The 15,892-nt window shown below is 44.4% G+C and overlaps 1 protein-coding gene across 9 annotated transcripts in view; it reads left to right on the forward strand.

Annotated features, from left to right (window-relative positions):
- Positions 1-298: 298 nt before the first annotated feature.
- The window catches only part of NRF1 (nuclear respiratory factor 1), a 75,136-nt gene continuing 59,542 nt past the window's right edge, over positions 299-15,892 (forward strand). For 8 of the 9 annotated variants that reach the window (XM_044279984.1, XM_044279985.1, XM_044279977.1 and 5 more), the window contains exon 1: positions 13,677-13,731. In XM_044279984.1, the coding sequence (XP_044135919.1) occupies positions 13,726-13,731 (6 nt within the window). In that variant the 5' untranslated portion in view covers positions 13,677-13,725. Of the gene's footprint in view, positions 388-13,676; positions 13,732-15,892 lie in introns of those variants that run through there. The other variant, XM_044279982.1, reaches the window with a different exon arrangement.

Raw genomic sequence — 15,892 nt, forward strand, 5'->3', positions numbered from 1 at the left:
TCATTTTCTAGATAGATAGAAAGATATGAAATAGATATATACATATAAAATAGATAGGAGATAGATAGATATTGGATAGATATGAGAGATAGCTACATAGATAGATAGAACCACTATGACAGGAGAGCATTCCCCTCATGTAACTGATAAGGTGAGGTCTGGCAGGACACAGGCTCCCACGACTAGTACAGAGCAGCTTGTGACCTTCTCCCAATGGCCGACAGAGCAGGCCGCTACGTGGACTAAGCTGAGCCGTGACGTCACCACGCTACTGACGCAGCTCCAGCTCTGGTCGTGTGTAGCGTGGGCTCCCGCAGCCATTGCAGCTCAGAGAGGTCTTTGCTTTAGTGTCACGGCGCAGGCTCGCTGTAGCGCAGCCGCTCTGAGGTGAGTGCCCTACCGCGCAATCTCCAGCTATCTCAGCCCTGCTGGCGCAGCCGCAACACGGAGCTCGGGCTCCGGGGCTCAGCCAGCAGCTCCGCCCCGCACAGCGCTTGTCGGGGATAACTGCGGGAAGAAGGGTGATGGGAAACGGCTGGAGCGCCAGGAAAAGGCGGGGAGGAGGCCGCAGGCCTAGCTAGGCCCGTGTGAACGTGCTCTTTATTGGGGTGGCCTCTTGCAGGGTGTTGTGCTGGCTGCAGACCAGGCCGGACCCGTGCACGTATATGACGGTGCAGTCCCTGGGGTCTGGATGCTGCATCATGTGCAGGACCGGCTGTGTGAATGGGGGCATAGACAGGCCGCCTGCAGCACAGCCCATTGTATTAACCCTTCACCCTGCCGTCCTCCCTGTTGTATGTGCTGTGTCTGTAGGGCTTCAGCTGCTTGGACCTATAGCTGATATAGGTGAAGAGTATGGAGGCCCAATTGTTGGTTGATACGGGTAATCGTATTGTCTCTGGCGCTACTAGTGACCAGTTCTGCCCCTCCATTTGCCACATGGTTAAAATATATGTGTAATAATAGGGGGCCGACTCCCGGGACCCCCGCTGATCCGCCGTGTAAAGATATGTCACCAACGTTTTCTTCTGCCAGATAGCAAAACACATCCCATTGTCTTCTAGGCATGCTGTGTGCCCTGTGCAGAGGTCATCGTACAAGGAAAGAAGAGATAACATCTGACAATCACCTATTGTCAATGGTGGATCATCTCTTATCTATACAGAGGTGATACCTGTCATCCTAATCCTGTCTGTAATGATAAGCAGATAACTACAGTAAAGTGATCTGTTCAGACCAAGAAGTGGCGCCTATTATTAGGATTAGTGGCCAGTGCAGGATTGTATAGGGTTTGTTTAAATATAGATATTGACATGGAAAAATGTAAAGATTACAGTTCTTTAAGGCCTCTTAAATACAGCCGTACTGTGCTTTGGGTGCCGCAATTTGCGTTCCCCAATGCACGGGGACCATCTGTGCAGCTGCTGCAGACAGATCTGGACCCGTTCAACTTGAAATGTTATATTTTTTTATTTTTTTTTGCGGTGCGGAGGCACGAAGAGGAACATTCTAGATTGCTGACCCATTCAAGTGAATGGGTCTGCATCTGTGCGGAGAGCACACGGCCAGTGCCTGCATATTGCGGACCCGCTGCTTGCAGGCTGTGATACGGGCACGGCTGTGTGCATGAGCCCTAAAAAAAATTAAGTCAAATGTCCCCCAGAGGTCTTGTATGACCTTTTTATGGGGGCCACAAAGTGTAAAATAAAAAAATTGTGTTTTATAAAACAAAAGTAAAAAAAAGTTTTACATATACAAAATCCCCCAATTTAAGTAATTAAAAAAATAAAATAGACATATTTAGTATTGCCGCGTCCGTGACTGCCGGCTCTATAAATATCACATGATAAACACCATAACAAATAGTGTCAAAAAAAGCCATTTTTGTCACCTTACATCACAAAAAATGCAACATGAAGTGATCAAAAAGGCGTATGTCCCACAAAATGGTACTAATAAAGCAGTCGCCTCATCCCGCAAAAAAGGAGCCCCTACATAAGAAAATCACCCAAAAAAACTGACTCAGAATATGGAGACACTAAAACATGATTTCAAGTCATCATGTAAAACTTAAATAAAAGAAAGTAGACATATTAGGTATTGCCACGTCCGTAATGACTGGCTCTATTAAAGCATAACATGCCCTAACCCCTCAGGTGAACACGTAAAAAAAAAATGTATACACTCACCTAAAGAATTATTAGGAACACCATACTAATACGGTGTTGGACCCCCTTTTGCCTTCAGAACTGCCTTAATTCTACGTGGCATTGATTCAACAAGGTGCTGATAGCATTCTTTAGAAATGTTGGCCCATATTGATAGGATAGCATCTTGCAGTTGATGGAGATTTGAGGGCTGCACATCCAGGGCACGAAGCTCCCGTTCCACCACATCCCAAAGATGCTCTATTGGGTTGAGATCTGGTGACTGTGGGGGCCATTTTAGTACAGTGAACTCATTGTCATGTTCAAGAAACCAATTTGAAATGATTCGAGCTTTGTGACATGGTGCATTATCCTGCTGGAAGTAGCCATCAGAGGATGGGTACATGGTGGTCATGAAGGGATGGACATGGTCAGAAACAATGCTCAGGTAGCCCGTGGCATTAAAACGATGGCAAATTGGCACTAAGGGGCCTAAAGTGTGCCCAGAAAACATCCCCCAGGCAAATTGGCACTAAGGGGCCTAAAGTGTGCCCAGAAAACATCCCCCACACCATTACACCACCACCACCAGCCTGCACAGTGGTAACAAGGCATGATGGATACATGTTCTCATTCTGTTTACGCCAAATTCGGACTCTACTATTTGAATGTCTCAACAGAAATCGAGACTCATCAGATCAGGCAACATTTTTCCAGTCTTCAACAGTCCAATTTTGGTGAGCTTGTGCAAATTGTAGCCTCTTTTTCCTATTTGTAGTGGAGATGAGTGGTACCCGGTGGGGTCTTCTGCTGTTGTAGCCCACCTTTCCTTCCCATTCTGACATTCAGTTTGGAGTTCAGGAGATTGTCTTGACCAGGACCACAACCCTACATGCATTGAAGCAACTGCCATGTGATTGGTTGACTAGATAATCGCATTAATGAGAAATAGAACAGGTGTTCCTAATAATAATTTTTAGGTGAGTGTATAAAAAAACTGCAAAAAACCCACTTTTTTGTCACCTTACATCACCAAAAGTGCAACACCAAGCGATCAAAAAGGCGTATGCCCCCAAAAATAGTACCAATCTAACAGTCGCCTCTTCCCGCAAAAAATTAGCCCCTACCTAAGACAATCGCCCAAATTTTTATTTTTTTAAAACTGTCTTTCAGAATATGGAGACACTAAAATATAATTTGTTTAAAAAATGCTGTTATTGTGTAAAACTTAAGTAAATAAAAAAGTTGACATATTAGGTATCGCCACATCCAAAGGAACCTGCTCTATAAAGATATCACATGACCTAACCTCTCAGGTGTACACTAATAAAAATGGGTGTCAAAAAAGCCATTTTTTGTCACCTTACATCACAAAGTGTAATAGCAAGCGATCAAAAAGTCATATGCACCCAAAATAGTGCCAATCAAACCGTCACCTCATCCCGCAAAAATTATACCCTACCTAAGATAATCGCCCAGAAAAAAACCAAAAAAAAACTATGGCTCCCGGACACTAACATGATATATATTTTTTTTGTTTAAAAAATATTACAGTGTAAAACTTAAATAAAAAGTATAGATATTAGGTATCGCCGCGTCCCTTAGAACCTGTTGTATAAAAATATATTACCTAACCCCTTAGGTGAACACCGTAAAAAAAGTGTCAAAAAAGCCATTACATCACAAAAAGTGTAATACCAAGTGATTCAAAAAGTCATATGCATCCCAACATAGTACCAATCAAACGGTCATCTCATACTGAAAAAAAAGTGCCCCTACATAAGAAAGTTATCACAGCTAAAACCTATTTACTCGAGCTGCACCAAGGCCACATGGCTGATGAATGTGACATCACTGGCCTAGGGTAAGCTTCAAGGAGGCAGAAGTGCTCATCGGATTTTCTGCTTCAAGCAACTGATGAGTCGGGGTGTAGGTAGTAGCTCTTAGATGCTGACGATCTATCCTGAGGATCGGTCATCGGTATAAAATCCTTGGAAAAACCCTTTATAGGAAATGTCACCTAATATTGCTAGTTAAAACCAGATAGTGACACACACCATTTTTTTTCTAACCTCTTTATTTTCTGATGATATACACTACTCACAAAAAGTTAGGGATATTTTGCATTTGGGTGAAATTTATGGAAAACAAAGTTCACGCTTCAGTGATATTATATCATAAAAGTAGGGCAAGTAGAAGCAGCAATGGTGATTTCCTCATCTCAAACAATTCATTGAAACAAAAAACAAAAGCTCACACCAGTGGTGCCTTGAGCATCAATTACAGTTTGACAACGACATCTCGTGCTGTTCAGAAGTCGACTTATTGTCTGCTGAGGCATGGCATCCCACTCTTCTTGAAGGGTGGCCCTCAGATCATTGAGGTTCTGGGGTACAGAGTTACAAGCCTCTACGCGGCGACTCAGCTGATCCCATAGGTTTTCAATGGGATTCAGGTCTGGAGAAAGTGCAGGCCACTCCATTTAGGTCCCCCAGTCTCCAGCAGCCTGTTCCCTAATGATGCAACCTCGATGACCTGGCACATTGTCGTCTGTGAAGATGAAATCAGGCCTGTGTTGTTCATGCAGAGGCACAATGACTGGATTACTGATGTTATTCAAGTAGTATGGGCTTGTCACTATACCATTCACAAAGTGTATGGCAGTTCTGTATTGACTAGACACACCTGCCCACACTGTAACACCACCAAAGGCTCATCAGTGGCTGATGCATAGGACTCTCCTTGACGTCTCCAACATCGTTGGCGGCCATCATTTCTGCTCACCGTGAATAGACTTTCGTCAGTGAACAGCACTGAAGCCCACTGGTCCCTGACGTAACGTAGATGCTCCCTGGTCCATGCAAGACGATGATGAGTGTGATCAAGTACCCTTGCAGGTCGTCTAGCATGCAGCCCACACCGATGTAAACAGTTTTGAATGGTCTGACGTGACACTTGGGTGCCTCTCGCCTCCCTTAAAGGGCTTCTGTCACCCCACTAAAGTCATATTTTTTTGGGCTGCTTAAATTCCTTATACTGCGATATATCAATATATAATGCTATTACTAATTTTCCTTCAGCAGTTTCTTCAACAAAAAAAAAGGACTTTTATAATATGTAAATTACCTCTCTACCAGCAAGTAGGGCGGCTACTTGCTGGTAGCAGCCGCATCCTCCTTTCATAAAGACGCCCCCTCCTCATGTTGATTGACAGGGCCAGCGAACGGGCTCGTCCTCTGGCTAGCCCTGTCTGCGTTCAAAATCTGGCGCCTGCGCCATACCGGTCTTCAGTCGGCACAGGCTGCTCCATCCTCAATGGGCCTATCTCAGTATAAGGAATTTAAGTAGCCCAAAAAAAATAAAAATATGACTTTAGTGGGGTGACAGAAGCCCTTTAAATGTACCTGGAGTTGTGTGGCATTAATCGTCCGGTTCCACAGGGCATTGTTCACAATGAAGCGGTCATCAGTGTGGGATGTGGCAAAAAGGACGTCCACTTCTATGCCTTTCTGTGACTCTTCCAGTCTCTCTGTATCCCTGATACAACCAGTTGATGACGCTCTAAGCTCAGGGGCCACTTCAGTGTGAGAACACCCTGCTTGGTCTCATGATGTCAAAATGTGAACAGCATGATGAGGAGGACTGTTCAAATACCAATTCTAATTGAACCAGGAAATTTATTGGGCGACTCATGGATCAAACACCTGTTGTGAATTTTACCGATAAGCTCCTTACAGCAAGTTGTGCAAAAAGAACAGCCACTATACTGCACTGTGCTTGGCATGCTGATCGGTGGCAGTGCCGGGAGTCGGATCCCCATTCATCAGATATTACCTGTCCTGTTTTAGGGTGCACCAGGGATAGGTTTCGTTAGAGTCCATGCACCATCATGGTATTACTTTGTTTATAGGGGTTATTTCAGGTATAATCAAGGGGTAGCTGGCTGCTTCCCTCTAACCCCCTTATTTTTTTAAACTTTACCCTTTTGTCACCAACACAACAACAACCACGAGAGTATATATAATTCCTTATATATAAAATATTTATTTAGTAGTAATTAAGAGTGTACAAAACACTATCATGAATAACATATAGTACGAGTTTCCAAGGTTTTTTTGGTACTGCATCTATAGCGTTCAATTACTAGTACAATACATCCACATAGGTAACAAATAAGTATATGAGGGAAACGCAATGTGCATGACTTGGTAAACCGCAGGGTTTAGTAATCTCTCTCTCATGAGGAGCGGTACCTTCGTCTATATCGTCACCACACAGGTATTGACAGATTCCATATTTTTGTCTACCACTATGCATTAGCCACTTAATATTGAACTAGACAGATATTGGGACACTTATGCACTTCAATTCAGCAGAGATTACTAATACCCTGCAGTTTATTAAGTCATGCACATTGTGTTTCCTTCATATACTTATTTGTTACCTATGTGGATGTATTGTACTAGTAATTGAAAGCTATAGATGCAGTACCAAAAAAAACTTGGAAACTTGTACTATATGTTATTCATGATAGTGTTTTGTACACTCTTTTAATTACTAATAAAGAAATATTTTATATGTAAGGAATTATATATACTCTCGTGGTTGTTGTTGTATTGAACTTTTGAGTATTCCGGTCACGTAGGACCATATAAACTGCAGACCTTGTTGTGTAGTAATTACGTTTTGTCACCAAGCCTATCTTGCACCATGTACTTTTTGCTTTTTGGATTGGTCGTTTATTCCTTACGTCTTTCTTTATTGTGGTTATGTTTCTTGGTGACCTTTTTATGGCCTAGTTTCCATTAAAAGCGAAGTTTTATGTTTAAGAGGTATAGCTGCCAGACTGTGTTTGTGCCCTACATCAGAAATGCTATTGTATAGATAAATCTATCAAGAAATCCATCCAGTTAGCTTAGGGTACTTTCCCACATGCGGCAGGACGTATCTGACAGGCTGTTCACCCTGTCGGATCCGCTCTTTCGCCGTGCCGCCTCTCTGTCCCCATGGACTATAATGGGGAAGGGGCGGAGCTCGCGGTGAGAGGCCACCGGACTAAAGTCGGACATGCAGGACATTTAGTCCGGCGGCCTTTCGCTGTGCTGCGCCGGAGCTCCGTCCCTATTATAGTCAATGGGGATGGAGTAGCGGCACGGCGAAATAGCGGAAGGACTGATCCGACAGGATGAACAGCCTGTCGGATTCGTCCTGCCGCATGTGTGAAAGTAGCCTTAGGCTGGTTTCACACAGGCGTTGCGGGAACATGCACAATTTTTCAGCGCGAGTGCAAAACATTGTAATGCGTTTTGCACGCGGGTGAGAAAAATCGGCATGTTTGGTACCCAAACCCGAACTTCTTCACAGAAGTTCGGGTTTGGGTTAGATGCTGTGTAGATTGCTATTAATTTCCCTTATAACATGGTTATAAGGGAAAACAATAGCATTCTTAATACAAAATGCTTAGTACAATGGGGCTGGAGGGGTTAAAAAATAATTTAACTCTCCTTAATCCACTTGTTCGCGCCTCCCGGCTTCTCTTCTGTCTTCTTTGAGGAATAGGACCTTTTGATGACGTCACTGCACTCATCACATGGTATTTTACCATGGTGATGGATCATGTGACGGACCATGTGATGAGCGCAGTGACATCACCACAGGTCTTTTTCCTGTGCACAGCAAAGAAGAAGACAGAAGAGAAGCCGGGCTGCGCGAACAAGTGGATTAGGCCTCATGCACACGACAGTATTTTTTTCACGGTCCGCAAAACGGGGTTCTGTTGTTCTGTGATCCATGTCCCTTTTTCTTCCGTGTGTCTTCCGTGATTTTTGGAGGATCACCAGACATGAAGGAAAGTTGTTTTGGTGTCCGCCTGGCCGCGTGGAGCCAAACGGATCCGTCCTGACTTACAATGCAAGTCAATGGGGACGGATCCGTTTGACGTTAACACAATATGGTGCTATTGCAAACGGATCCATCCCTTATTGACTTTCAATGTAAAGTCAGGAGTCCCTATCAGAGTTTTCTCCAATCCGATGGTATATTTTAACTTGAAGCGTCCCCATCACCATGGGAACGCCTCTATGTTAGAATATACCATCGGATTTGAGTTACATCGTGAAAACGCTGGTGATGGGGGACGCTTCAAGTTAGAATATACTAAGAACTGTGGACATGACTGCCGACTGCTGCCTGGCAGCATCCGATCTCTTACAGGGGGCTGTGATCCGCACAATTAACCCCTCAGCACCTGAGGGGTTAATTGTGCATATCATAGCCCCCTGTAAGAGATCAGGTGCTGCCAGGCAGCAGGGGGCAGACCCCCCTCCCTCCCCAGTTTTTAATTCATTGGTGGCCAGTGCGGCCCCCCTCCCTCCCCTGTATTAAATTCATTGGTGGCCAGTGCGGCCCCCCTCCCTCCCCTGTATTAAATTCATTGGTGGCCAGTAAGGCCCCCCCCCTCCCTCACCTGTATTAAATTCATTGGTGGCCAGTGCGGCCCCTCTCCCTCCCCTGTATTCAATTCATTGGTGGCCAGTGGCAGCGGAGCGTTCCGATCGGAGTCCCAGTTTAATCGCTGGGGCTCCGATCGGTAACCATGGCAACCAGGACGCTACTGCACTTCTGGCTGCCATGATTACTTAGCAATTTTAGAAGCATTATACTTGCCTGCGCTGTCTGTGACCGGCCGGGCGCTCCTCCTACTGGTAAGTGACAGGTCTCTGCGGCGCATTGCTTATAGCACAGACCTGTCACTTACCAGTATGAGGAGCGCCCGGCCGGTCACAGACAGCGCAGGTAAGTATAATGCTTCTAAAATTGCTAAGTAATGCTACTTTCACACTTGCGGCAGTGTGATCCGGCGGGCAGTTCCGTCGTTGGAACTGGCCGCCGGATCCGCCGATTTGCCGCTGACTGAAAGCATTTGTGAGACGGATCCGGATGCGGATCCGTCTCACAAATGCATTGCAAGGATGGATCCGTCTCTCCGCTTGTCATGCGGACCGACGGATCCGTCTTGTACATTTTTCTCATTTTTACCGATCTGCACATGCCGGAACGACTGATCCGGCATTCCGGTATTCTGAATGCCGGATCCGGCGCTAATACATTCCTATGGGAAAAATGCCGGATCCGGCGTTCAGGCAAGTCTTCAGTTTTTTTCGCCGGAGAGAAAACCGTAGCATGCTGTGGTTTTCTCTTTTGCCTGATGCATCCTAAACGGATTACTCTCCATTCAGAATGCATGGGGATATGCCTGATCAGTTCTTTTCCGGTATAGAGCCCCTGTGACGGAACTCTATGCCGGAAAAGAAAAACGCAAGTGTGAAAGTACCCTAACTATGGCAGCCAGGACTGCAGTAGCGTCCTGGTTGCCATGGTTACCGACCGGAGCCCAGCGATCGGAACTCTCCGCTGCCACCAATGGTGGGAGGTGGGAGGTGGGAGGACGCAGATGACAAACGGTGCATTTTCCGAGATTTCCACTGACCCGTTGAAAGTCACAGAAAACGGAACAACGGACACAGATGCACATAACGGTCATGTGCATGAGGCCTTAAGGTGAGTTAAATTATTTTTTTTAACCCCTCCAGCCCTATTGTACTATGCATTCTGTATTAAGAATGCTATTATTGTCCCTTATAACCATGTTATAAGGGAAAATAATGATCGGGTCTCCACCCTGATCGTCTCCTAGCAACCGTGCGTGAAAATCACACCGCATCCGCACTTGCTTGCGGATGCTTGCGATTTTCACGCAGCCACATTCACTTCTATAGGGCCTGCGTTGCGTGAAAAACGCAAAAAGTAGAACATGCTGCGATTTTCACGCAACGCACAAGTGATGCGTGAAAATCACCGCTCATGTGCACAGCCCCATAGAAATGAATGGGTCCGGATTCAGTGCGGGTGCAATGCTTTCACCTCACGCATTGCACCTGCGCGGAAAACTCGCTCGTGTGAAAGGCGCTTTAGGCTACTTTTACACTTGCGTTGTTAATTCCAAGATCCAGCAGAGGATCCCAATATCGGAATTAAACAGATCAGTTTAGATTTTTGACAATAGGATTCATCAGTTCCGTTAGGGTGCAGTTGTGTGAAATCAAAACAGAAAAAAACTGATCTGTTACTACATACATTGAAAGTCAATGGGTGATCCGGATCTTTTTTTTTTTTTTTTAGGCTTCAAATAAAACGGATCCATTACCATTGACGTACATTGTTTTCAGTGTCTGATCCATTTTTAACCGTATCTTGCAGCGGTTTTGTGTCTAGTCACAAAACACAATACTGCTGTAACGGAAGACATCCTGAACGGATCGCTTTCCATTCAGAATGCATGAGGACCAAACGGAAATTTTCTTTTTCTGGAATTGATGTTCTCTGCTGCATCTCAATACCGGAAAACAACAACGTAAGTGTGAAAGTAGCCTGAGTTCAGTTTACTTTTTTGTTTGGCTGGTTTTCATCAGATTTATAGAAATGTAGCCGTACATAGATTTCCATGTACTAAAATGGATACTTTTATGTAGAAGTTTTCTTCTGTGATAGCACAGTATGCTTACTGGTACCCTTAAAAATAAAATGGTTAATTGTATGCCAACGGACCCTATGTAAGACTATAGGCTCAGTATTATGTGTATATGAGGTGGGCCAGAAACATGTAACCATTTTCCGGTAATTGATTTTACTGAAGGCAGAAGATTCAAGTAACAATGGAAAATAAAATCCATTTAGCTTCAGCTTTCAGTGTAAGGGCTTATGACATCCGTGTGCGTTCCGTATTTTGTGGAGGGGGAACAGCTGGCCCCATAATAGAGCAGTACTATCCTTGTCCGTAATGCGGACAATAACACCACGCAACAAAAAAAATAACCTTTTCGTCTGCTTCTGGGCAAAAAACATTTGTGCTATGCATAAAGTATGCCTCAATGAATTAAGCACTTGGAAAGCATTGAATAATTTTGAACAGAACGAGTTTTACTCCAACAATTACCTGATCTACATCAAAGTTTGCGTAGTAAACAGTGTATGAAAATGTAATGGAATAGCAATTTCAAAAAGTCTTGTTTTTCAGTTTAAAAGTCTTACTTGAGCAAGGCCCATTACTGTTAAAAGTGCTTCAGGCTTCTGCTTTTTGGTCTGTGAACCGTCATATTTTCCTGTTGCAAAAACCAGCAGTAGTCCCCCATCATGTTGGGATTCCACCGGCCTTGATACCTGTTCTCCATTGTAGAAATATCTTTATGGAACCGCTCTCCATGTTCGTCACTTACGTGTCCCAAATTGGGTGGGAAAAAGTCAATTCAGAGGTCCGTAGTGCATTGCGGATCTGCACCCCCATAGAACTGCCTGTTTTCTGTCCGCAATTACGGACAAGAATAGGACATGTTCTATTTTTTTCCGGAGCCGTGGACCGGAAGATCAGGGGGCGCGCTCCGGAAATGCGGATACGGAGAGCACAAAGTGTGCTCTCTGCATCCATTCCGTCCCCATAGAGAATGAATGGGGATAGGATGCAGACCCATCATATGGACGTGTCAATTGCATTCGGCAGCCAAGTTGTTCATATGCTGTAAGCATGTTGTCTACTAATTCAGCATAGTTTGCAGCTCGTCTGTTCACAAGCAAGTTCTGCACTACTAGCACAAATGCATCCCAAGCTGCAAGACTCACTCGCTTTGTCAGATTCTTGCGCTGATCAGAAGTAGTGTATTTTAGGGATCGACAGATATTGGATTTTTAGGGCCGATATCGATAATTTGTGAACTTTCAGGCCGATTGCCGATAATTTATACCGATATTCTGGGAATTTTCATTTTTGACACAAATCTGCAGAAAATTAATGTTTATTGTTAACGTGTATTTTCTTTTAAAATCTTTTTATTTCTCTCTCTCTCTCTCTCTCTCTCTCTCTCTATATATATATCTATCTATCTATCTATCTATATATATATATTATAATTTTTTTTTTTTTTTTTTTTTTCTCTTTAACTAACTTTTAGCTCTGTCAGGGTGATTAGGAGCTCACACTGTCCCTGCTGCTCTGTGCTTTGTACACACAGCAGCATGGAGCTTACCATGGCAGCCAGGGCTTCAATAGGGTCCTGGCTGCCATGGTAACCGATCGGAGCCCCAGCATTACACTGCTGGGGCTCCAATCGGAGGAGCAGGGAAGAGGGGATCCTGGGGGCACACTGCACCACCAATGTTTTTAATACTGGGGTGTGGGTCGCACTGCGCCACCAATGAAGAGAAATCTTTAATTAATTCATATACAGGAGGCGGGAGCTGGCTGCAGAATCACATAGCCGGCTCCCGACCTCTATGAGCGGTAGCTGCGAGCCACGGCACCTGAGGGGTTAACTACCACAGATCGCAGCTACCACTCATAGAGGTCGGGAGCCGGTTATGTCATTCTGCAGCCAGCTCCCGCCGCCTGTATATAAATGAACGAGAGATTTCTCTTCATTGGTGGCGCAGTGGCCATAACCCCTCCCCTCCTCTTGTCCTCCTTCCTCTCATTGGTGGCAGCAGCACAGGGGGGGGGGGGAAGGGAGACACTGCTTCCTTCTCCCCTGTGCTGCTGAGGGAACACGGAGAGCGCTGTCAGCAGCGCGATCTGTGTTCCCAATACGTTATCGGAATATCGGCAAAATACATGCCGATACCGGTCAAAATACTGAATATCGGTAGCAGAAATTGTCTGGATCGTTAACACATTTGCTTTTATCCATCTTAAGTTTCAAAACTGATAGCACTATAACAGATCACTTTATCAAAATCTGTCCAGCTTGCCTTATGTACTTACTGCTGACATCAGCCTGAGTGCGTCCGGACATGTCAATTTGAATATCTCCAATATAATGCATTAATATTATAACTAAATAGGCTTTGCATGTATAACTTAACCCCTTTAATTCTCAACCCTTTGGGATCTACATGTACGGCGGAAGTCCGGTCCCCAAACATGCCGCTCACTCGCATGTGCTATTTTAAATAGCAGAGACCTGCGGCACATGTATGCGATCAGCCATAAGGCTGATCGCATACATTTTCCCTTTCAGATGCCATGGTCAAATGTGACCATGGCATCTGCGCAGTCCAGAAGCGGAAGTTGCGCACTTCTGCTCCGGTAAGAATCTGTTACATTGACCTAATAGGCTGAAGCCTCAATCAGGCTTCAGTGCCTATTAGATTACTCTACCAATACAGGCCACTAGGTGGCAGCATTATATTGGTATAGTGCAAATAGTGTTCAACGGTGTCTATATAGACATCAATAGGCAATCAAATGATTGCCAGTCATTGTCACCCAAGGTAACTTAAAAAAAAGTTCAAATCACCTTAAAATAAAAATACTTAAACAATAAAAAAAAAATGGGCATCGCCGCTTGCAAAAATGCCCATACAATTAAAATATAACAATGGCGTAATGGGGGGAAAAAAAATTAGCCTTTTTTTTTTTTTTGCTTCAACTACTTTTTTCCTCAAAGGATTTAATTTTTTTTTTCAGTATTTAAACGCAAGAAAAATTATACAAGTGTGGTATCGTTGGAACCGTACTGACCTGGAGAATATGAAGGTAACAAGTAAATTTTACTGCATAGTGTACAGTGTAAAAAAAAATAATATATATAAATTATGAGAATTGCGTTTTTTCCAAATTCTACCCCATTTGGAATTTTTTTCCCACTTCCTACTACACGGTATGCAACCGTAAATGGTGCCATTAGAAAGTATACCTTGTCCCGCAAAAAATAAGCCCTATTAAGGCTATGTGAATGGAAAAATAAAAAAAAAGACTATGGGAAGGGGGGCAGTGAAAAACAAAAATGGAAAATCCCAGGGTCTTTAAGGGGTTAAAATCTAGACATGTCAGGCAAATTTCCGAGTTCATAATTGGAATCGGCACGCTAATTTTAGTAATAAATCACATGTTTTTCTCTCAGTAGCAAAATCATTGTTGCGCGGTGTAATAGGACGTTCTATCTTTTTGCGGAACGGATATATGGAAACATAATACACACGGAGTAACTTCAGTGTTTTTTTTGTGGACCCATTGAAATGAATGGTTCCATGCAAGATCAGCAAGAAAAGGAACAGACATGAACGTATTTTCTTTCCGTGTGCATGAGCCCTAAGCCTGACATGGAATACTTGCAGTTGTCTCCTTTCACTTGCTACTGTTGGCGTGTGATAAGAAGACTGTAATGTAGGATTGGGTGTGAGGCTGTGTTACACGGCAGGGGGGTGGAAGGCGAGGTATATGGCGGGGCGTCGCTCTGAACTAAGCATTTATGGCAGAGATAAACTGGAATAGCTATTCCCCGCAATGTGGCCATTGATTTCACTCTCCTGTCACAGCAGTCAGTGGGACATTTTTGTGCTGATCATTATGACTATCTACATGCTGCTGTATGGAAATATCAATCCATATCTCTGTGTAAAGTATAGTCCAGGCTAAGGGTGCTTTCACACTAGCGTTTTTGTTTTCCGGTATTGAGTTCCGTCCTGGGGGCTCAATCCCGTAAATCAGGGTATCCTCAAACTGCGGCCCTCCAGCTGTTGTAAAACTACAACTCCCACAATGCCCTGCTGTAGGCTGATACCTGTAGGCTGTTTGGGCATGCTGGGAGTTGTAATTTTGCAACAGCTAGAGGGCCGCAGTTTGAGGATGCCTGCCGTAAATGAACTGATCAGTTTTATCCTAATGCATTCTGAATGGAGAGCAGTCCGTTCAGGATGCATCAGTTCAGTCCCTCTTATGTTTTGTGGACTGAGAAAATACTGCAGCATGCTGCCGTTTTCTCTCCGGCCAAAAATACTGCTCACTTGCCGGAATGCCGAATCCGGCATTGTGTTTCGGCAAAACTGATCCGGCTTTCCCGTCTGTGCATGCGCAGACCTTTTAAAATTGCAAAACAAATAAATACTGGATCCGTTTTTCCGGATGACACCGTAGAGACAGATCCGATATTTTTATGCATTTATCAGACGGATAGGTGTGACAAATTCCATCAGTTTGCGTCCTTATTGCCGAATCCGGCGATGGAACTGCCTGCTGGAATCCTCTGCCGCGAGTGTGAAAGTACCCTAATGCTTCTGTCATAACCTTGAAAAAACACAGCGCTTTTAACATTCCCCATAAAAACATGATTTTATGAATCTAAGATGAACATATTATAGGGATCAGCTGCTCCAAATAACTTAAAGGGGTATCCCCATCTTAGACAATGAGGGCATATCGCTAGTATATGCCCCCATTGCCTGATGGGTGCGGGCCTCACTGCTGGGACCCGCACCTATATTGAGAACGGAGCAGGGAGCGCTGTGGCTGGATGACCCCAGATTTCCCGGGGTCCGTCCACCACTAAGCGCTAATCCCTGCCTCTCCCATAGAAGTGAATGGGAGCGTTCCCGATATAGGTGCGGGTCCTAGTGGTGGGACCCACACCTATCAGACAATGGGGTCATATCCCAGCGATATGCCCCCATTGTCTGAGATTAGAAAACCCCTTTAAGTGAAAAATAATCAAATGCTGGTTTAATGCTGCATTGAAAAATGCATTGCATCCAGATGACTTGTGTTTTTCCTGCATGTTGGTATTATTAGTGGTGTGATATGCCTTTATCAGAGGAGTCTTCCCTCTCCCATTCACTACATATGCATGCTTGGCTGGGACCGGGAGAGATGGCGCCAAATGAAATTTAGCTGCCTCTACCAATAGTCTAGAATTCTAGAT

Source organism: Bufo gargarizans, chromosome 2, assembly GCF_014858855.1.
Source record: "Bufo gargarizans isolate SCDJY-AF-19 chromosome 2, ASM1485885v1, whole genome shotgun sequence".
NCBI classification, from domain to species: Eukaryota; Metazoa; Chordata; class Amphibia; order Anura; family Bufonidae; genus Bufo; species Bufo gargarizans.